We start from the raw sequence: 23673 nt of genomic DNA, 5'->3' as shown, positions 1-23673 counted from the left end.
TCCAAAATAGAACCCTTAATTTGAGCCAGTTTGCTACAGCAGGAAAATAATCCTGCAGCAAATCAAATGTATTTATAAAGCCCTTCTTACATCAGCTGATATCTCAAAGTGCTGTACAGAAACCCAGCCTAAAACCCCAAACAGCAAGCAATGCAGGTGTAGAAGCACAGTGGCTAGGAAAAACTCCCTAGAAAGGCGGGAACCTAGGAAGAACCCTAGAAAGGAACCAGGCTATGAGGGGTGGCCAGTCCTCTTCTGGCTGTGCCGGGTGGAGATTATAACAGAACATGGCCAAGATGTTCAAATGTTCATAGATGACCAGCAGGGTCAAATAATAATAATCACAGTAGTTGTCGAGGGTGCAGCACCTCAGGAGTAAATGTCAGTTGGCTTTTCATAGCCGATCATTCAGAGTATCTCTACCGCTCCTGCTGTCTCTAGAGAGTTGAAAACAGCAGGTCTGGGACAGGCAGCACGTCCGGTGAATAGGTCAGGGTTCCATAGCCGCAGGCAGAACAGTTGAAACTGGAGCAGCAGCACGGCCAGGTAGACTGGGGACAGCAAGGAGTCATCAGGCCAGGTAGTCCTGAGGCATGGTCCTAGGGCTCAGGTCCTCCGAGAGAGAAAGAAAGAAAGAGAGAAAGAAAGAGAGAAGGAGAGAATTAGAGAGCGCATACTTAAATTCACACAGGACACCGGATAAGACAGGAGAAATACTCCAGATGTAACAGACTGACCCTAGCCCCCCGACATATAAACTACTGCAGCATAAATCCTGGAGGCTGAGACAGGAAAGGTCGGGAGCCACTGTGGCCCCATTCGACGATACCCCCGGACAGGGCCAAACAGGCAGGATATAAACCCACCCACTTGGCCAAAGCACAGCCCCCACACCACTAGAGGGATCACTACAAGGCAGAGTATAGGCCACGAAGATCTCTGCCACGGCACAACTCAAGAGGGGGCTTCAACCCAGACAGGAAGATCACGTCAGTGACTCAACCCACTCAAGTGACGCACCCCTCCTAGGGACGGCATGAAAGAACACCAGTAAGCCAGTGACTCAGCCCCTGTAATAGGGTTAGAGGCAGAGAATCCCAGTGGAGAGAGGGGAACTGGCCAGGCAGAGACAGCAAGGGTGGGTCGTTGCTCCAGTGCCTTTCCGTTCACCTTCACACTCCTGGGCCAGACTACACTCAATCATAGGACCTACCAAAGAGATGAGTCTCTCGCATGGTTAGGCAGACCATTCCATAAAAATGGAGCTCTATAGGAGAAAGCCCTGCCTCCAGCTGTTTGCTTAGAAATTCTAGGGACAATTAGGAGGCCTGCGTCTTGTCACCGTAGCGTGCGTGTAGGTATGTACGGTAGGACCAAACCGTAAAGATAGGTAGGAGCAAGCCCATGTAGGTTAGCAATAAAACCTTGAAATCAGCCCTTGCCTTAACAGGAAGCCAATGTAGAGATGCTAGCACTGGAGTAATATGATAAACATTTTTGGTTCATGTCAGGATTCTAGCAGCCGTGTTTAGCACCAACTGAAGTTTATTTAGTGCTTTATCCTGGTAGCCGGAAAGTAGACCATTGCAGTAGTCTAACCTAGAAGTGACAAAAGCATGGATACATTTTTCTGCATCATTTTTGGACAGAAAGTTTCTGATTTTTGCAATGTTACGTAGAAAAAAGCTGTCCTTGAAACAGTCTTGATATGTTCGTCAAAAGAGAGATCAGGGTCCAGAGTAACGCCGAGGTCCTTCAGTTTTATTTGAGACATCTGTACAACCATCAAGATTAATTGTCAGACTCAACAGAAGACCTCTTTGTTTCTTGGGACCTAGAACAAGCATCTCTGTTTTGTCCGAGTTTAAAAGTAGAACATTTGCAGCCATCCACTTCCTTATGTCTGAAACACAGGCTTCTAGCGAGGGCAATTTTGGGGCTTCACCATGTTTCATCAAAATGTACGGCTGTGTGTCATCCGCATAGCAGCGAAAGTTAACATTATGTTTCCGAATGACATCACCAAGGTAAAGGTAAAAGGTAAAATATATAGTGAAAACAATAGTGGTCCTAAAACGGAACATTGAGGAACACCGAAATGTACAGTTGATTTGTCAGAGGACAAACCATCCACAGAGACAAACTGATATCTTTTCGACAGATAAGATCTAAACCAGGCCAGAACTTGTCCGTGTAGACCAATTTGGGTTTCCAACAACAGGAAATTATTATGTGGATTATAATTAATGGACATTTTTGTAGGGGTATATACATTTTTCATAAGGGAAATTTTCAAAGTGGAAATTACAAACTTTAGAAGCCTTTATAAACCTCAAATATACTACAAGCTCTCCTGCAAAAGGGTGATCAAATTACATAGTGCACAACTTTTGACCAGAGCCCTATGTGCCCTGATCAAAAGTACACTCTTAGTAACCTGAAAGGATACTTTGGCTGTCCCCATCGGAGAACTCTTTGAAGAACTATTTTTGGTTCCAGGTAGAATCCTATTGGTTCCAGAAAGAACCCTTTTAGGTTCCAGAAAGAACCCGTTCCAGAGAGGGGTCTACAAGGAACCCAAAATGGTTCTACCTGGAAGCAAAAAGGGTTCTACCTGGATCTAAAAAGGGTTGTCCTATGGGGACAGCCAAAGAACCCTTTGGAACCTTTTTTTCTAAGAGTGTAGTGCACTACATAGGGAATAAGGTACCTTTTGGGACACAGGCAGAGTGAACAGGGTGGTAATTGGCCGTGTGATCAGTTTGTCATGCTCTGTGGTTTGAGCCACCATCCTGATCCGCTCTGCCTGGGAAGGGACTGTGTGTCCTGGGAAACCTGATGCTGATGAAGAGGATATTGACCGTGTCCCTCACAAGCACATTGCTGTAAGTAATGAACATGGATCGGAGACCATGTTGAACATTGAAGCCTATAGATTACATAAACTTCCACAAGTCTGAAGGCCAGTTGCCAGCTAGCTATCGCAGCAGTTGTCTGACACTAAAGCCTCGTTTACACCTTGCGGTAATATATGAGTTTTATCATCTGATCAATATGAACTACACATTGTATTAAAATGCATCTCTTAACCGTCCGCATTATGACCAGATTGTCTGGTGCCTCCCTGTATGCATATTATTTCAAAATAATATGACTGTGTTTATTTTTATTATTGAGACAATGACTGATGCCATAAATCAATGGTGCTACTAGGAGTGGAGGGAGGATGGTATGGTACAGGGGAATGATGGTTCTGCCTCTATACCTGTCAATCATTTTAGAGGCTGGTATAATGGTGATTTAAAAGGTTTGACCATCCAGATCTGTTCACGCTTGATTGATATCCAGACACAATGCGTGCTTGACTACCTCCAAAGGTGGTCGGGAAGATGTGATCACAATCAGATCACATTGTGTCTTTTAATCATCTACACCTGTCTGGAAATGTAGACACAATCAGAATGTGGACAAGATCAGGACAAAGGACGCATGTTAGCGCCAGGTATAAACGAGGATTAAGAATGACAATGGCTTAGAGAGGGACAGGGGTGGAGTAGGTGGGGTCATCAGGTAATTGATGAGTGGCAAAGAACCTACGATTCATCGATATTGTTGTAGACTCCTTGACTCCTTCAAAGCACAGTTATATGAGATTATAAAATCAGATAACTTTTTTTTGGAAGCCCTGCTTTTGGTCCACCATGTTTCAACCTCCAATTATAACTTAAGAGACAGTGGTGCACCTCCACAACAGAAATAAACTAACTATAAACTAAATAAACTTCTATTTTTTCCTCTGTTTTGGCATCCATAGATTGGGAGATTAAATGAATAGCATCTAAAGAGAATCTAGGCACCTTCTTATGGGTATAATTATTTACCCATTCTGTAGCATGTTTTTAAAGACAAGACGCTTCTTGGTAAGTACTTAATTTTCATATTTTATTGTAAAACAAGGGGGAAAGAAAAGTTACATCCCAGGCAACACAATACAATTGATGTCTTGTCCTTACAGTCAATGCTAATTCAAATACATCACTGGTGAGATGGGTCTTGTCTGTGGATAATATGGGGTATAGACACCTGTTCATTACATTTCAGTTCCGATGACGCAACTAAAAAATATTAAAACGTTTCTCTGAATATTTAAAAAAAAAATGGAATCAAATCATCCATATGCGGCCAAATTGTTACCAACTGTACATCGAAATCGAACAAAGACGAGAGAAAGTTATTAACAAAATGTTGATAATAGTTTGAATGAAAGATTGAGACACACATTGTCATGGAAAGGTGTGGAGGAAACATTGAAGGAACCATCCCTTCACAGTTTGCGAGTGGACAACAAGAATGATCAGTGGACTTAACAATTGGATGACAAATGATCCGTTTAAACACCCAAACTCAGGTTTTAATGTCTTCTTGGGAAAAATTCACTCACTATAGAAAATACTGATGTAACGTACAGGATTATGCTCACAAAACACATACATCATACAACAGTAATTGCCTTAACAATGAGAATGTGTTGCATAGAGATAAACCAGCACGGATACAGCTAAAAGCCTTTAAGGTTACCTAGGTTACTAAAGATCTTAGAACAGCACACATGTATCCTCTAATTTAGGCATCTTGTGTTGTTGATATTCATTTAAAAGAAAAGTGACATATCTGCTGATTTGAATCTACTTAGTTGAGCCTGTATTAATTAAGATCTGATAAGAACTTTGAGTTCTTAAAGGACTGTGCAGCTCTGTTTTAGTTCTTAAATGACTGTGCAGCTCTGTTTGAGTTCTTAAAGGACTGTGCAGCTCTGTTTTAGTTCTTAAATGACTGTGCAGCTCTGTTTGAGTTCTTAAAGGACTGTGCAGCTCTGTTTTAGTTCTTAAATGACTGTGCAGCTCTGTTTTAGTTCTTAAAGGACTGTGCAGCTCTGTTTTAGTTCTTAAAGGACTGTGCAGCTCTGTTTTAGTTCTTAAATGACTGTGCAGCTCTGTTTGAGTTCTTAAAGGACTGTGCAGCTCTGTTTGAGTTCTTAAAGGACTGTGCAGCTCTGTTTTAGTTCTTAAATGACTGTGCAGCTCTGTTTTAGTTCTTAAAGGACTGTGCAGCTCTGTTTGAGTTCTTAAAGGACTCTGCAGCTCTGTTTTAGTTCTTAAAGGACTGTGCAGCTCTGTTTGAGTTCTTAAAGGACTGTGCAGCTCTGTTTGAGTTCTTAAAGGACTGTGCAGCTCTGTTTTAGTTCTTAAAGGACTGTGCAGCTCTGTTTGAGTTCTTAAAGGACTGTGCAGCTCTGTTTGAGTTCTTAAAGGACTGTGCAGCTCTGTTTGAGTTCTTAAAGGACTGTGCAGCTCTGTTTTAGTTCTTAAAGGACTGTGCAGCTCTGTTTTAGTTCTTAAATGACTGTGCAGCTCTGTTTGAGTTCTTAAAGGACTGTGCAGCTCTGTTTGAGTTCTTAAAGGACTGTGCAGCTCTGTTTGAGTTCTTAAAGGACTGTGCAGCTCTGTTTGAGTTCTTAAAGGACTGTGCAGCTCTGTTTGAGTTCTTAAAGGACTGTGCAGCTCTGTTTTAGTTCTTAAAGGACTGTGCAGCTCTGTTTTAGTTCTTAAAGGACTGTGCAGCTCTGTTTACAATATGAGATGTAGAAGCAGGTACAGCTTGTTTTTGATTAGCCAGGTCTTAGGGATGGTAACAAAGATGCATGTTTCAGCCAACTATCACCACAGTGCTGATATATTCTTAGTGTTTAGTCAATGTCTGAAAACCCCAACAGGGTCTTGAGCTATTATTTTGAGGGGTGGGGGGGCAACTCAAAACCTATTACCACTCACCACATCCTGACTCAACAGAAAAAACGATGTTTATCATTGACTGGTCTGTGCCACTCTTCTGAGCACTACAAATGGCACTCCACAGTTAGAAATGACTCTTGCCTGGTTTCAGACAGAAAGCTACACTGTCTCAATTGGGCTTTGGATCGAAGAAGAATATTGTACAATTTTCAGAGCCGTGCTGTCCAGGTGTCAGGATACCATTTGAAATGTGAAACTGCTCCGCAAAAAGAGCCAAATCCAGAGCCCAAACATCAACCAACAAACAATTTCATTCAAATACATACACAGGAAAATGAACAGATTGGGGTTTTGTACCATAGTTAGGCCTCACCTTAGCAACAGATGTATGTGTTTGGTGGAAATTTGTCCCTGAATATTTATATATTTTATGTTCAAAGTAATTTATAGTGTGACACAGCTGCAAGCTTTTTTTGGTCATTTTATTAGATTTTTTTTTTTTTTACAAACCATTTCCCTCAAAAACCAGAATACAGGAAATGCATAAAGAAAATGTGTTCTAATCTAACTAAGAACAATGTATATCTACAACAGTGTCTCTAATGTCAACATCACACCAAGAGGTTCGGTCTACAGCCAGGGTCTTGGTTAGAGGCAATGTACAGTATGTGATCCTGTGCACTCGAGGCCGGGATTCAATCAGAGGCGCGTTGACGACAAGCACATTGTACAAGTGACAATGAACCTTTTAAAGTACATTTTCCTGATGATCGCGGAGGTCACATTTATGGTAAATGCTGCAGATGTCATTCAAGAGGAAATTACCTTGTCGACAATGCACCTTTGATTGCTCTGAAATAACATTAGTGTGATGAGCCTCAACTCTCAGTACATGCATATGGAACACTCAGTCCTGATGAAGCCTTTGGTGGTGACTCGTATGAATTATTCTGAAGTTACTCTGTATTGGTGGCAAGATAGGTACTGCGGTCTGGGTGCCTGATGCTTTTTGACGGTAATTCCTGAAATGTTGTTTTTCCATGACATCTGCAAAATAATTGGGCTTCGAATTGAGCTTTTTGAATATATATTACACATCTCTGCCTCACTCTTTCTGAAATACACACATTTCTCTCAGTGCAACAGTGGTCTAGGAAACATAATCAAGCCTCTGCTTCTGTGTCAGATTGAGTAAAGTATTAGCAAATATATAAATCACAAACATGAACAACAAATCTGATTATCTCGGTTTATGTATTTTTTGATAGTGTTGTTTTGCTGTAACTATTTCGTCGCACACAGCACTAGCCAGTAATAATGCAATAGGAAGAGCTATTCTTTAGGGGAAGTTGGATTTCAGTCATGGAGCGTGATGGAACCAAGCTATAGGGCAGAAAAAGGATACATAGGACTTACAATACCTCCATGCTGATGAACAAGATCCTTACAATGCTAGACTTAGTAGACAGAGGACTAGGAGGTCACCGGATCAAAACTGGAAGTAGGTTTACTGTGTGAGATTGAGGGGGAAGAGCTGGTATACTGTACCATATCTAGTCTTTGTACAATAACATGTTTTAATGGGTTTTCTACTGTAGGCTATTAGATATCCACTGTTCTTAGCTAACGGATGGAAACGTGGTCTTTTTTGAAAGTAACAGGTTATGACTTATAGGGTACAACATGTGTTTTAAAGTAACCTATATGTGTTGGTCAGGATGAGAGCTTTTAGAGAAAGCGTACAATACATTTCCACAGACAAAGGCAAATAACAGAGAGCAGTGGTTTTGAAAAGGACTGAAAACACATGTAAACACTAAAGCCAGACAGACATCTTGTTGTGACTATTTGCAGCACTGGTGAACGACAAACATCTTGAAACCAAAAAGCTTTACTCTAAAAAAGTGAGCATTGTGCATAGTTAATGTTTTCAAAACGTCATCATTATATCCCTCTCCTGTTACATGTATCTGCAGTGTTACAAGGAAGTGCTATAATGCATAACTCCTCTCAGTTAAGTGCACATAGATCACTGTTGCACTGAAGGGCCTCCCCACGCACCTTCTCCCCGTAAAAATATCACAATAGGATTTTCTTAATATTTTTTTCAATTATAATTTTTTGTGTATTTTTGTTACAATAACCTAGACATGTGTTCCTCTCACTCAGTCCTAGGGTTGAGTCCACTTATGTCCACATATATCTTAAGTGTTTTGGCCTGATCTCTCTTTCTCTCTCTATCTCTCTCTCTCTCTCTCTCTCTCTCTCTTCCCTCTTTCTCATACCTCTCCCACCCACACCACTGTGTTCCCTCTCTTGATGTCTGACACCTCGCAGTGGGGCGTCTTCTGTTTGCCGTTCAACACAAAGAGGGATTCCGCTGAGGGTGTGACCAGGTACTGGCCAAACAGTCCGCTGGACACCACTACTCTGTTGGGCCCCCCCCAGGGCCAGGTGTGGGGTGACAGGGGCTCCTTGAGGCTCTTGAGGACCTCGCTGTGGCCTGACGCTAGGTCAGAGAAAACCAGGTTCATGCCTGAGCCAGAGGCAGCTACCACCGTGTACTGATTGGACTCAGTGAAGGAAGGCTGGAAGACCAGGTCGGACACGAGGAGCGAGGTGTCCAATTCCCGGCTCAGACCCAGCACCCCCTGGAAGGACACTGTCTGAACTCTGACCTTGCCGCGCTGCTGGTCCGGGGTAACGATGTAGCGGCCGTTCGGGGACACGTAGGGCTGGCCCGTGATGTTGAGGTTGGGCCCAATGACGGTGTCGGTGACACTGTCGATCAGGAGCTGTGGCTGGGCTGACGAGGGGTCCCTGCTCTGAGACTGGCACTGGATGAAATAGAATCCACTCAAGTGTGTGTAAGCCATGCTGACGGGCACACAGCTGTAGGTCTTCAGGCTGATGGTTTTGACTCGGTGGAAGGTCTCTAAGTCAATCTTATGCACCGCGGGTTCAGATTTGAGGAAGACGAAGCCAAACCTAAGATGACAAAGTTCAAGGGAAAGGTTAATGGTGATTACAGTGCGGTGAGGATTCTCATTAAAATTCTAATATGCTCTTTTCTCCTCTACTTGAGAGGGATTGCGATGATGAGGTGGTGAGTTCACCACCGGTGTTTAAGGCTAGCGGGACATCCGTACCTGACGTGAGTGATGATGAGGTTGGTTGGAGGGATGAAGAAGTCATCAACCCTCTGGAAGGGGGTGCGGATGGTGTGGTGCACCTCTCCAACACTGGCCTGGGGAATCACCTGGAACGGAGCAAAGAAGAACATGAGAAAAGGAAATATACAAATACAAGTATCACCTACCCAACCAGAAAACAGTAAGAGAAAGCATGGGTCGGAAACTGTACTGAAACATAACAGCAAAACAGTCAGATGTTAATGTTGCCGTATATCCTATTGCAGATAAGGATCTACATAGAGCAGTATAGCTAGGCTCATGCAATATGGCCTCACCTCAAAACCTGATAGAGGATTGTATTGGGTAATTGTTGCTTTAGGAGAGACACAGATAAAGCTGCTATCTCACAAGTCAAAGGCATCGGTCTGACAAATCCCATTTCTCATTGGACGATCTATCCATCCACTCTCTTTGCCAATCCCCCCCCCCCCCCCCCAGTACGTACATGACACATGCTTCATCAGGTACTCTACATTATCAGGTCACTGTCAAGGACTAGTGGGATGTTTACTGTATAATACCACTGCCTTGTCCATACATCAGACCCCGCAGTAGCCAATCAAATGACTTGTTCTTCCATAACAGTATATTAAGCAGGAGGATGATTATTTTCTTTATGAGCATGGCCTTATTTCTATAACAGCATGTTGGATGACTGTCATTCATATTTCTTCACCCAGCTCAATGTAACATTGATAGGTTTAGGCTACTACATGATACTCAAATTTTCCCTATACCCATCTTGAGGTTGCTACAACCTAGCCTATGAATGAAAGTGTACAACGTAGGTGTACACAGGTGGAGAGAAAAATTTGAGACGACAGATAGTGACACATTCAATACCGCCTTGCACATTCTTGCCTGCATCTATCTTATCTAGGGTGTAATCATTAGTCCAACAGTTGCAAACGAGAGTTTCCATTGGACAAATTCAGTATTTTTTTTTATAACAGTTTCGTTTGCTTCCGTTTAAGAAATGTTTTTCAACAGAATCAGCAGAATGAATACACCTCTGATCATGCATAAACACAGATCACTTTCATAGCAGCCATGTTGTATTACTTCTAGCCTCTATGCACTCTCCTCCTCTCACCTTTTCCCTTCGTTCATGGACTTCAATGAACAACACATCAGCTGTATGTGACCAGGTGAAAAAACCTTTCCAAGCCAAACCATGTCATACCGCTACACACAGCCTACATCGTTGTCACCATATTAGCTAAAGTAACGTCCTAGTCAACATACAGTAGCTAATAGAACTAATACATTAGTAAACCCACTACAATCATGCAGTAATATTATAGTGTATAGTCAGTAAGCAGTTACAGCGGTGGGCCCAGGTGGCAATAAATTAATAAAACCAAAAGCTTATTTTGACTTGGAAGAGTTCTAGTGTTGTGTTGGATAATCATAGCCAGCTAGCTAGTATACCATCCCTCTGTTTGAGCCCGGTGTTTGAGTAACTAAAGTAGTGAGCTGCATTTACTAGTAAGTAAAAACTGAAAGTAAAAAAAAATACTCTCTCTCTCGCTTCTTAATTTTTGAAGAAATCAATTTGTTGAAAACTGTTCAACTATTGTCTTTCTCTCACTTTGAGTCAACTACTCACCACATTTTATGCACTGCAGTGCTAGCTAGCTGTAGCTCACGCTTTCAGTACTAGATTTGCTCTCTGCTCTTTGGTTGGGTGGACAACATGTCAGTTCATGCTGCAAGAGCTCTGATAGGTTGGAGGATGTCCTGCAGAAGTTGTCATAATTACTGTGTAAGTCTATGGAAGGTGGTGCATTTATTATGGATCCCCATTAGCCTGGCACTCTTCCTGGGGTCAAGCAAAATTGAGGCAGTTTATACAATTTTAAAACATTACAATACATTCACAGATTTCACAACACACTGTGTGCCCTCAGGCCCCTACTCCACCACTACTGCATATCTACAGTACTAAATCCATGTGTATGTATAGTGTGTGTGTGTGTGTGTGTGTGTGTGTGTGTGTGTGTGTGTGTGTGTGTGTGTGTGTGTGTGTGTGTGTGTGTGTGTGTGTGTGTGTGTGTGTGTGTGTGTGTGTGTGTGTGTGTGTGTGTGTGTGTGTGTGTGTGTGTGCACGCATGTGTCTGTACCTGTGCCAATGTTTGTGTTGCTTCACAGTCCCCACTGCTCCATAAGGTGTTTTTTTCAATCAAATTTTACTGCTTGTGTCAGTTACTTGATGTGGAATAGAGTTCCATGTAGTCATGGCTCTATGTAGTAATGTGTGCCTCCCATAGTCTGTTCTACACTTGGGGACTGTGAAGACACCTCTTGTGGGGTATACATGGGTGTCTGAGCTGTGTGCCAGTAGTTTAGACAGACAGTTTGGTACATTCAACATGTCAATACCTCTCATAAATACAAGTAGTGATGAAGTCAATCTCTCCTCCATTTTGAGCCAGGAGAGATTGACATTCATATTAGCTCTCTGTGTACATCCAAGGTCCAGCTGTGCTGCCCTGTTCTGAGCTAATTGCAATTTTCCTAAGTCTTTTTTTGTGGCACTTGACCACACGACTGAACATTAGTCAAGGTGCGACAAAACTAGGGCCTGTAGGACCTGCCTTGTTGATAGTGTTGCATTGAAGTCAATGTACCAGGAGGATGATGGCTACACCATGGTGCTACCCTACAGAGTGCTGCTGAGGCTACTGTAGACCTTCGTTGCAAAACACTGTGTTTTAATCAATTCTTTGGTGACATTTAGTATAATTTTATCTAAAAAGGATATATTTTTCAATGTTTAAAAAAATGTAATTTTATGACATTTACTGAGGTGGATGATCCTCCCCTTCCTCTTCGGAGGAGCCTCCACTGATAGATACTAATCTGAAGTCTGTGCCATCCTCACTAAAGCTCTAACACCATCACATTGTCAGTGGTGGGCCAGATTTAGGATTTTGCTGTCTTCTTGTGAGTGAACTACTCGCAGAGAAAATAAGACAAGTTTAATGCGGCTCCCTTTGTCACCACAGTCTACATAGCTACAGAGTCCCTCATATCAGCTCTGCTCATAACCAACTTTAAAAACTACAGTCTACATAGCTACAGAGCCCCTCATATCAGCTCTGCTCATAACCGACTTTTAAAACTACAGTCTACATAGCTACAGAGTCCCTCATATCAGCTCTGCTCATAACCAACTTTAAAAACTACAGTCTACATAGCTACAGAGCCCCTCATATCAGCTCTGCTCATAACCGACTTTAAAAACAGATACCCCTTGTACTTCTAACCCCTACAGGGTTTGAAGAGAAACCTTGTTAAAAAAAAGGGCATTAAAATTGTTACATTGTTACAAAGGTCCATAGTTAATGATCGGACTCATACATAATATTACTCATGTCTAATCAGGAAGTAATGCTCTCACACGCTCAGGGTGTTCGGAAACTCATACCATTACCCTGTCATCGCTCATCCTAATGGATCATACGCACCGTGTTACACAGTGTTACTGTGTTTTTACCTCAGCTGTTATTTTCTCTACTGTATTACTCCTACTGTACTTTAATACCTGAAGGGGAATTGGTTTGTACTGACTGAGTGGCTTTTATATTGAACTGCACTCATTTCAAGGCAGACTGGTGAATCTCAATGCTATTAAGAAATGCTTTATCTCCTATAGGTCCCCACTTTAATATGAATATTACACTGTAGTATAAGGGTGAAGTAATGTGAAATGGGATCTTAAATCAAATCAAATACAATAAAATGTTATTTGTCACATATTTCGTAAAACACCAGGTGTAGACTAACAATGGAATTCTTACTTATGGGCCCTTCTCAACAATGCAGAGAGAATAATAATAACAGGAGGAATAAATACACAATGAGTAATGATGACCTGGCTATATACTCTTGGTACCAGTATCGAGTCAATGTTAGGGGTACGAGGTAATTGAGGTAGATTTGTACACATAGGTAGGGAAAAGTGACTAGGCAACAGGATAGATAGTAAACAGTAGCAGAAGCGTATGTGATGAGTCAAAAGAGTTAGCGCAAAAAGGATCAATTGAGATTGTCCTGGTAGCTATTTGGTTAACTATTTAGCAGTCTTATGGCTTGGGGGTAGAAGCTGTTCAGGGTCCTGTTGGTTTCAGACGTGCATCGGTACCACTTGCCGTGCAGTAGCAGAGAGAACAGTCTATGCCTTGGGTGGCTGGAGTCTGCCAATTTTTAGGGCCTTCACTGACACCGCCTGGTATAGAGGTCATGGATGGCAGGGAGCTCGTCCCCAGTGATGTACTGAGCATTACGCACTACCCTCTGTAGCGCCTTGTGGTCGGATGCCAAGCAGTTGCCATACCAGTCAGATGCAGCCAGTCAAGATGCTCTCAATGGTGCAGCTATATAACTTTTTGAGGATCTGAGGGCCCATGCCAAGCTTTTCAGCCTCCTGAGGGGGAAGAGGCATTGTTGCGCCTTCTTCACAGCTGTGTTGGTGTGTGTGGACCATGTGAATTCCTTAATGATGTGGACACCGAGGAACTTGAAGCTCTCGACCCGCTCGACTACAGCCCTGTCGATGTAGATCGGGGAGTGCTCGGTCCTCCATTTCCTGTAGTCCACGATCAGCTCCTTTGTCTTGCTGACGTTGAGGGAGAGGTGTTGTCCTGGCACCACACTATCAGGTCAATAACTTCCTTCCTATAGGCTGTCTCATCATCATCAGTGATCAGGCCTACTATAATCGTGTCGTCAGCAAACTTAATAACGCATTGGTGGATGAACAAGGAATACAGAAAGGAACTAATCATGCACCCCTGAGGGGCCCCCGTGTTGAGGGTCAGCGTGGTGGATGAACAAGGAATACAGAAAGGAACTAATCACGCACCCCTGAGGGGCCCCCGTGTTGAGGGTCAGCGTGGTGGATGAACAAGGAATACAGAAAGGAACTAATCACGCACCCCTGAGGGGCCCCCGTGTTGAGGGTCAGCGTGGTGGATGAACAAGGAATACAGAAAGGAACTAATCACGCACCCCTGAGCGGCCCCCGTGTTGAGGGTCAGCGTGGTGGATGTGTTATTGCCTACCATCACCACCTGAGGGCGGCCCGTTAAGAAGTCCAGGATCCAGTTGCAGAGGGAAGTGTTCAGTCCCAGGGTCCTGAGGTTAGTGATGAACTTGGTGGGCACTATGGTGTTGAAGGCTGAGCTGTAGTCAATGAACAGCATGAACAGCGTGAACAGTATTCCTACATAGGTGTTCCTCTTGTCCAGGTGGGAGAGGGAAATGTAGAGTAATGAGATTACATCATCTGTGGATCTGTTGGGTCGGTATGCGAATTGCAGTGGGTCCAGGGTGTCTGAGATGATGATGTTGATGTGAGCCATGACCAGCCTTTCAAAGCATTTCATGGCTACAGATGTGAGTGCTACGGGGCAATAGTCATTTAGACAGGTTACCTTGGTGTTCGTGGGTACATGGACTTTGCTTGGCTACTTGAAATATGTAGCTATTACAGACTGCTACAGTTATGATGTGTATATAGTGCTTTTTCTATTGTTGTTTTTATTACTATTTTTTTTTAAATATTAAATTTTGTCCTGCATGTTGGCTGATATTTTCACTGTACCCTGCAATCACACCTGCAACTCTGTACATGTGACTATTAAACACTCTGAATCTGGTTGGGTCAGGGAGAGGTTGAAAATGTCAGCGAAGACACTTGTCAGCTAGTCAGTGCATGCTCTGAGTACGCGTCCTGGTAATCTGTGTGGCCCAGCGGCCTTTTGAATGTTAACCTGTATAAAGGTCTTACTCACATCTTCTATGGAGAGCGAGATAACACAGTCGTCCAGAACAGCTGGTGCTCTCATGCAAGGCTTAATGTTGCTTGCCTCGAAAGCGAGCATAGAAGGCATTTAGCTCATCTGGTAGGCTCGCATCACTGGGCAGCTCATGGCTGGGTTTCCCTTTGTAATCCGTGATCTTGCCACTGTAATATGTTGTAAGCTCATGTTGCCATGTTTCTAAACCCTAGTGTTAGCATACCCCACATTCTCTTTCACCTCCGCATCATTTGCTGTCTCTGAATAGCCAGGATCGGCACGTGCATACATCGACAGTGAGACCAGTTTGAGAGTAAGAAAGGTCACTGTGGGGACGACGTCGTCGATGCACTTATTAATGAAGCTGGTGACTTATGTGGTAAACTCCTCAATGTGGTAAACTCCTCAATGTCATCAGATGAATCCTGTCTGGTCTGCATTTAAGCTACATTCTCTTAAGCTACATCCTCACCTCTCAGCATCCCTGCTCCTTCATTAGTCTTATCTAATGGATTGTCAATCTCACTCATGTTTGCTTAGAGATATTGAGCAATTAAAAAAGGAGGTGTTTGACATTTTGAATTGCCTCCAGTGGAGACAGCAGAACTGTTGATGCTCACGTCAATTTCTTGCATTCCAAATAATAATGACATTATCAAGCCATTTATTTGTGGTGCGATCCATATGCCTTACAGCCAGTTATGCAGATTTCCTGAAATTGCATTCTAGACTGAATGATTCAAGCCTCGTTTTGTAATTATTCATTACTATAGAGCGACTACAGAACACCAGGCATGTTTTAGTAGTTCTGACAATTCACCTGAACACTTCTGCAGAGCAGTTTGAGACTATACAACAATTTGAAGAATTAATTAAATGAGTAGAAAATCACCTTGTTTGAGATAGCAATGCTGTTTTTAAAAGGCACTTTTCTATCTCTTTCTTTGGGACCCATTGCATCCCGCTTGGACAGGGGAGTGAGAACACATTAGGATTTCACAATGAGCCCAAACTGACAAGCGTTCCATCCTCTCCCTTGCTAATAAGACTGTTTCCTCCTCTCCACCTACCGACTACTGACAAACAGAATGTTCTCACAACATTTTAATAGGATAACAACCTCCAAAGGAAGAGGAAAATAACAATAAACATGTTGTGTCTGTTGCAAAATGACAAAGTAATCCCTTGACAGTTGTAGTATATGGAGCTGTGTTGCTGTCCTCTATTACCTCAACCCTATAAACACTATGATGGCTCTCCCAGAAACATAAGCCAGCTCTGAGCTCAGGGCTCCCATTGGCCAAAACTCCTGTGGGCCTGAAACACATCCACACATGTGATCATCCCTCACGTGTGAAGTTTCCAACACATCCTCTCCAAAGGGACTGGATCACATGTCTACAGTGTGAAGTCTCCAACACATCCTCTCCAAAGGGACAGGATCACATGTCTACAGTGGGAAGTCTCCAACACATCCTCTCCAAAGGGACTGGATCACATGTCTACAGTGGGAAGTCTCCAACACATCCTCTCCAAAGGGACTGGATCACATGTCTACAGTGGGAAGTCTCCAACACATCCTCTCCAAAGGGACTGGATCACATGTCTACAGTGTGAAGTCTCCAACACATCCTCTCCAAAGGGACTGGATCACATGTCTACAGTGGGAAGTCTCCAACACATCCTCTCCAAAGGGACTGGATCACATGTCTACAGTGGGAAGTCTCCAACACATCCTCTCCAAAGGGACTGGATCACATGCCTACAGTGGGAAGTCTCCAACACATCCTCTCCAAAGGGACTGGATCACATGTCTACAGTGTGAAGTCTCCAACACATCCTCTCCAAAGGGACTGGATCACATGCCTACAGTGTGAAGTCTCCAACACATCCTCTCCAAAGGGACTGGATCACATGCCTACAGTGTGAAGTCTCCAACACATCCTCTCCAAAGGGACTGGATCACATGTCTACAGTGTGAAGTCTCCAACACATCCTCTCCAAAGGGACTGGATCACATGCCTACAGTGTGAAGTCTCCAACAAATCCTCTCCAAAGGGACTGGATCACATGTCTACAGTGGGAAGTCTCCAACACATCCTCTCCAAAGGGACTGGATCACATGTCTACAGTGTGAAGTCTCCAACACATCCTCTCCAAAGGGACTGGATCACATGTCTACAGTGTGAAGTCTCCAACACATCCTCTCCAAAGGGACTGGATCACATGTCTACAGTGGGAAGTCTCCAACACATCCTCTCCAAAGGGACTGGATCACATGTCTACAGTGTGAAGTCTCCAACACATCCTCTCCAAAGGGACTGGATCACATGTCTACAGTGGGAAGTCTCCAACACATCCTCTCCAAAGGGACTGGATCACATGTCTACAGTGGGAAGTCTTCAACACATCATCTCCAAAGGGACTGGATCACATGCCTACAGTGGGAAGTCTCCAACACATCCTCTCCAAAGGGACTGGATCACATGTCTACAGTGTGAAGTCTCCAACACATCCTCTCCAAAGGGACTGGATCACATGCCTACAGTGTGAAGTCTCCAACACATCCTCTCCAAAGGGACTGGATCACATGTCTACAGTGTGAAGTCTCCAACACATCCTCTCCAAAGGGACTGGATCACATGTCTACAGTGGGAAGTCTCCAACACATCCTCTCCAAAGGGACTGGATCACATGCCTACAGTGTGAAGTCTCCAACAAATCCTCTCCAAAGGGACTGGATCACATGCCTACAGTGTGAAGTCTCCAACACATCCTCTCCAAAGGGACTGGATCACATGTCTACAGTGTGAAGTCTCCAACACATCCTCTCCAAAGGGACTGGATCACATGTCTACAGTGTGAAGTCTCCAACACATCCTCTCCAAAGGGACTGGATCACATGTCTACAGTGTGAAGTCTCCAACACATCCTCTCCAAAGGGACTGGATCACATGTCTACAGTGTGAAGTCTCCAACACATCCTCTCCAAAGGGACTGGATCACATGCCTACAGTGTGAAGTCTCCAACACATCCTCTCCAAAGGGACTGGATCACATGTCTACAGTGTGAAGTCTCCAACACATCCTCTCCAAAGGGACTGGATCACATGTCTACAGTGTGAAGTCTCCAACACATCCTCTCCAAAGGGACTGGATCACATGCCTACAGTGTGAAGTCTCCAACAAATCCTCTCCAAAGGGACTGGATCACATGCCTACAGTGTGAAGTCTCCAACAAATCCTCTCCAAAGGGACTGGATCACATGCCTACAGTGTGAAGTCTCCAACACATCCTCTCCAAAGGGACTGGATCACATGCCTACAGTGCCACAGCTGTGAATTTCAGTTTGCTGACTGGTAAATATATTAAATACTCACACAAACAAATACTCACTTATACACACGTACGCATAGGCACGCGAATGGACCAAGATAGAGTCACACACTCACCTGCACACACCACACACCAATCACTCCTTACCTGTAAGGTTGGGTGGGACTTCTCCATGCTGCCCCAGCTTAGAACCCAGACCTGGTCATGTGACTTGTCATAGAGCAGCTTTACCGGGAAAGGGTCTGTCTCTACCGCCTGAAGAGAGAGAGAGAACGATCTGAGAGACAAGGCAAGAAAGGCCTTTTATGCCATCAAAAGGAACATACAATTCAACATACCAATTAGGATCTGGCTAAAAATACTTGAATCAGTTATAGAACCCATTGCCCTTTTTGGTTGTGAGGTCTGTGGTCCGCTCACCAACCAAGAATTCACAAAATGGGAAAAACACCAAATTGAGACTCGGAATTCAGAATTTTGCAAAAATATCCTCAGTGTACAACGTAAACCACCAAATAATGCATGCAGAGTAGAATTAGGCCGATACCTGCAGATGATCAAAATCCAGAAAAGAGCTGTTCAATTCTACAACCACCTAAAAGGAAGCGATTCCCAAACCTTCAATAACAAAGCCATCACCTACAGAGAGATGAATCTGGAGAATAGCTCCCTAAGCAAGCTGGTCCCGGGGCTCTGTTCACAAACACAAACAGAGCCCCAGGAGAGCAACACAATTAGACCCAACCAAATTATTAGAAAACAAAAAGATAATAACTTAACAAAATTAACAAAAACAGGAGCAAACTAGAATGCTATTTGGCCCTAAACAGAGATTACACAGTGGCAGAATACCTGACCACTGTGACTGACCCAAACTTAAGGAAAGCTTTGACTATGTACAGACTCAGTGAGCATAGCCTTGCTATTGAGAAAGGTCGCTGTAGGCAGACCTGGCTTTCAAGAAGAAACAGGCTATGTGCTCACTGCCCACAAAATGAGGTGGAAACTGAGCTGCACTTCCTGACCTCCTGCCAAATGTGTGACCATATTAGAGATACATATTTCCCTTAGATTACACAGACCCACAAAGAATTGATAAACTCCTATATCTATTGGATGAAATACCACAGTGTGCAATCACAGCAGCAAGATGTGTGACCTGTTGGCACAAGAAAAGGGCAACCAGTGAAGAACAAACACCACTGTAAATACAACCCATATTTCTGTTTATTTATTTTCCCTTTTGTACTTTAACTATTTGCACATCATTACAACACTGTATATATACATAATATGACATTTGAAATGTCTTTATTATTTTGGAACTTGTGTGAGTGTAAAATTGACTGTTGTTTATTGTTTATTGTTTATTTCACTTGCTTTGGCAATGTAAACATATGTTTCCTATGCCAATAAAGCCCCTTTAATTTAATTGAGAGAGAGAGAGAACCAGGAAAGAGAGAGACATTTATTTTACCCTTATTTTCCCAGGTAAGTTGACTGAGAACACATTGTTATTTATAGCAACGACCTGGAGAATAGTTACAGGGGAGAGGAGGGGGGAACGAAAGAAAGAAGAGAGAGAGACACACAGATGGGGACTCAACACTGGGTCGGGTGCATTGTCAACAGGGAGGAATAACACAAACAATGAACTGCTCCCATGGCCATGCAGCGTGCCATACGACGACCCCCCTCCCTTACCCAATCGCAACCCCAGTGAAACATGACAGAGGCATGGGTTCAGTAATGGGAGGTCAGCCTATTTATTTTCAACTGGTGAGGTATGTGTGGAAAGCCCTCCCGCTGCCAGACCCTCAGAGAATGGCGGGGTTCTGACCGTCATGCTGTCACTCACATGTCAGAGGAGGGTGGAGGGAGGGGTCATTGTACCAAACAATGAGACTTACAGGCAACTGACCACTCATCTCAGCATACGTATACTTCTAGTTTGTTATAGACACAACACTCATTCACTATCATGTCACTGTTTTTTAACAGACATTTTTTTCAGCCTTTCTTCTGCTAAATAGTTCTACAACTACAACTTCATTCTTCATGGTGCTCCCGAGTGGTGCAGAGGTCTAAGGCACTGCATCTCAGTGCTTGAGGCGTCACTACAGACACCCTGGTTCGAATCCAGGCTGTATCACAACCGGCCGTGATTGGGAGTCCCATGGTGCGGCGCTCATTAGGCCCTGTGTCGTCCGGGTTTGGCCGGTGTAGGCCGTCATTGTAAATAAAAATCTGTTCTTAACTGACTTGCCTAGTTAAATAAAGGTAAAATAAATATTGTTCATGATCTTTTATCATGCAGCGTGACAGCAAATGAAAATGACTATTTTGTAACGGTTAGCTAGGTGTTGTTGTTAAGGAAATACATGATTAGAATAAGGGTGTTATTTTTCACTCTTTAAAAAAAGCCTTCCTGAAACGTCTGTGTCGACTGGAGATGGTTGAGAGGGATGGAGGGAGGGAAAGGGAGGTAGAAAGAGATGGAGGGAAAGGGAGGTAGAGAGAGATGGCGGGAGGTAGAGAGAGATAGAGGGCGGGAGAAGTAGGTAGAGAGAAAGACATGATGTGCCCTCACACACACCAGTGAGGGTATGGAGAAGTGTGGCAGAGCTTGGCGATTGAGAGGAAAACACCAGCTTCTCTATTTTGAGCACTCTTCTTCACCCTCCACTCCCCCCTCTCTCTCTCTGCTCCCTCTCTTTCCTTCTCTTTGTTCTCTCTCTCCCTCTCTTTGCTCCCTCTCTCCCTCTCTTTGCTCTCTCTCTCCCTCTCTTTGAACTCTTTCTTTCTTTCTCTATCTGTTTTCACTCTCTCTCCCTCTCTCTTCTTGTGGTAAAAATAATGACTTTCATTCAAGCCATCATCCCACTGTTGGTGAAAGCTTCGGGGGACGGCCATCTAAACGGCTTATAGAGAAGATTAATAAAACCAACCAACCTGCACCACTTTCTGGGCCTGGGTGTCGATGACCAGCAGGCGTTTTTGAAGGGGTTGGGTGACGTAGATGTACTTATCCCTCACACTGACCGCTGAGGACCACGAACAGTGCTGAGGGGACACACCTTCACTTTTAGGGCACATTTCCTCCTGGAGAAAGAACGGGATGGAGGGAGAGAAAGAAGGAATGAGAAGAAGGTGAATCCGCAGTTAATCACTCCACACACAGGACCATATTCGAAGAGTGAACCCCTCTCTCTCATGCATACGGCAGAGAAAATGCTGTTTACAGCAGCAATGGGCTAACACATGACTTATTGAGTTTGTATCGATCTGTAATACAATTACAGCAACCAGTAAAACTTCAATCCCTCAGAGAAACAAGCCACTTTTATCAACTAAAGCCCATTGCTTTGGGAGAGTGATGTTCTCTAGTATATTACAGACGTGCAGGGTTACTGTGAGCTATTGACCTGGGGTCTTTGACTAATGGACATGAGTAATCCTATAACATTTAGTGAACGGAGGGCACAGTTACTAGCAATGGATTGTAGTGGAGTGAGGGGGATGTGTGTACCTCTGTATATCTGTAAGAGTGAGGCTTTTTCCATATGTATTGGTAGTACATCTTCAATATCATCTCAAGTCATAAAAAGTCCCAAAACACCTGCATCATTATCTTCTACAGCCAGTACATAGATTGACAGGAGGACTCACATAGCTGGCCACGATCCTCTCTGTGTGTTCAATGTGTTTACGTATCTCACACTCGCTGGGCTGCAGCACGGTGATGCCCTCATCAGAGAACACATAGAACATGTTTCCCACGCTCAAACCTGGAGAGTTAGGAAATCAAAAGAGCTTCTGCTGACGTTCTCACATTCAAAAGCCTTACAGAGAATACACAGACCCTGTTAGCAGCACCTGAACTAGTCAATGACTGATGGAGTTGTCAGGCATTTTCACTGCAGAGTCAGTGACTGTGAACAACATGTCTAGCGAGTTCATTGTGAGACGCCTTTTGAAACTTGATGGCCGCTATGATCTCGAGAACATTTTGCAGGCCTGACACCTGACTCTAAACAACAGCTGGTAATTAGACAACAGATTGATGCTTACAGGGACAAGGACATGCAGCAAGGCTGTTTATGCTGTGGAAAAGCATATTGTGTTGGAATGGCAGGTCACATTGTATAGGATAACCAGATACAATCAAAACCTTGAGTGCTGCTGACACGGTCATGATGGGACATTACGGCTGGTGATACTGTCTGTGCACAATCAGTATCAGGGCTGGACAAGATTCAAACAATGGGCCTCTCTGCTCTCTAATCAGCCGTAGTTATTCTCATACACGTGTGTGGTGTCACAACTAGAATATAGAGGGAGAGTTATGTGTGCTGACATGTGGTCCAGCCCAGTATAAACACTGTTTGCATTTGTGTTATATTTTCATGGTCAAGTCTTGTGAAATAACGTTTTCAGCAAGAAAATATACACATAATGAATATACAAAATTAACATATTTACAGTACAAAACATAGACATTCAGAGGAATGTTGGTCCATTGTAGAAGTGAATTGAAAAGAAAAGAAACAAATGGTACAAATTGTTATACAACGGTATATTTCAGTACCTTCCTCCCGCCACAGTATGTTAGCAACTGCAGCATCAGAATGACAGAAGAGAGAGGAAAAGAGGGAGGGAAAGAGAGAGGGAAAGAGAGAGGGAAAGAGAGAGGGAAAGAGGGAGGGAAAGAGAGAGGGAAAGAGAGAGGGAAAGAGAGAGTGAAAGAGAGAGGGAAAGAGAGAGGGAGAAAAGGAGAGAGGGCGGGCAGGAGAAAGAGAGAGAGAGATACCATGTCATATCAAGTAATTTAAAAAAAGTGGGACAGAACACATTTAGCAAGAGTGATTCTTTACAGACGCAGAAATACTTCAATTAACACAATAACATAAATGTATCCTTGTTGTTTTATTGCATTTGACACAATCTAAACCGAAAGGCTGTAAAAAAAAATGTCACTCATATTGTTTTCTTTTATACAGAAAGATACCATAGAATAAAGCGTAAGCTTTTTGTTAATTCTATGCCAATATACTGTAACATTGTGCTAATTACTGTATACATTTTCATTGCCAAAAATACCTTGTGAAAAACGCGGAGGCATTTTTCCATGTTCTACTTGAAGTAAACTCTCAGTCACTTACGTGTCTTTCTAGCTGAGTCCTCCACAAACAGAGACGATATGTCCTCGTCCACTCCCACCTCGTTCTTCGCAATGCAGGTGTAGGCTCCTGTGTCCTCATAGCGTACGCTGCCAATGTGGAGCTCGCTCCCATTCGCTGTTACAGAGGAGTCTCAGCTAAGCCACATGTTTCTACACCGGTACACATTTTCCATGGCTGTAACATCCTCCCACCTAGCAATACACTCACTGTGTTTTTCTAAATGAATGAACAAAGCTAATCTAAGTAGCCAACTAACTATGTACCCACGTCTCACTAACACAAGCCATTGAAGCCTGAACCCTTGTGATGACAACACAACAACCCTTCCTCAAAATATCCTTTGACTGAATCCTCTCTGTTCTG

The 23673-nt window shown here is 43.5% G+C and overlaps 1 protein-coding gene across 1 annotated transcript in view; it reads right to left on the bottom strand.

Annotated features, from left to right (window-relative positions):
• Positions 1 to 3928: 3928 nt before the first annotated feature.
• LOC129868196 (follistatin-related protein 4-like) overlaps positions 3929 to 23673 on the bottom strand; it is a 234638-nt gene continuing 214893 nt past the window's right edge. The window contains exons 10-16 of the mRNA XM_055941940.1: positions 23290 to 23424; positions 22716 to 22742; positions 21797 to 21915; positions 21080 to 21229; positions 18275 to 18382; positions 8942 to 9051; positions 3929 to 8780 (exon numbers count right to left, since the gene is read on the bottom strand). Coding sequence (XP_055797915.1) covers positions 8072 to 8780; positions 8942 to 9051; positions 18275 to 18382; positions 21080 to 21229; positions 21797 to 21915; positions 22716 to 22742; positions 23290 to 23424 — 1358 coding nt within the window. The 3' untranslated portion in view covers positions 3929 to 8071. The remainder of the gene's footprint in view (positions 8781 to 8941; positions 9052 to 18274; positions 18383 to 21079; positions 21230 to 21796; positions 21916 to 22715; positions 22743 to 23289; positions 23425 to 23673) is intronic.

Source organism: Salvelinus fontinalis, chromosome 13 (assembly GCF_029448725.1).
Source record: "Salvelinus fontinalis isolate EN_2023a chromosome 13, ASM2944872v1, whole genome shotgun sequence".
Classification (NCBI taxonomy): domain Eukaryota; kingdom Metazoa; phylum Chordata; class Actinopteri; order Salmoniformes; family Salmonidae; genus Salvelinus; species Salvelinus fontinalis.
This window is presented reverse-complemented; position numbering and strand designations above follow the sequence as displayed.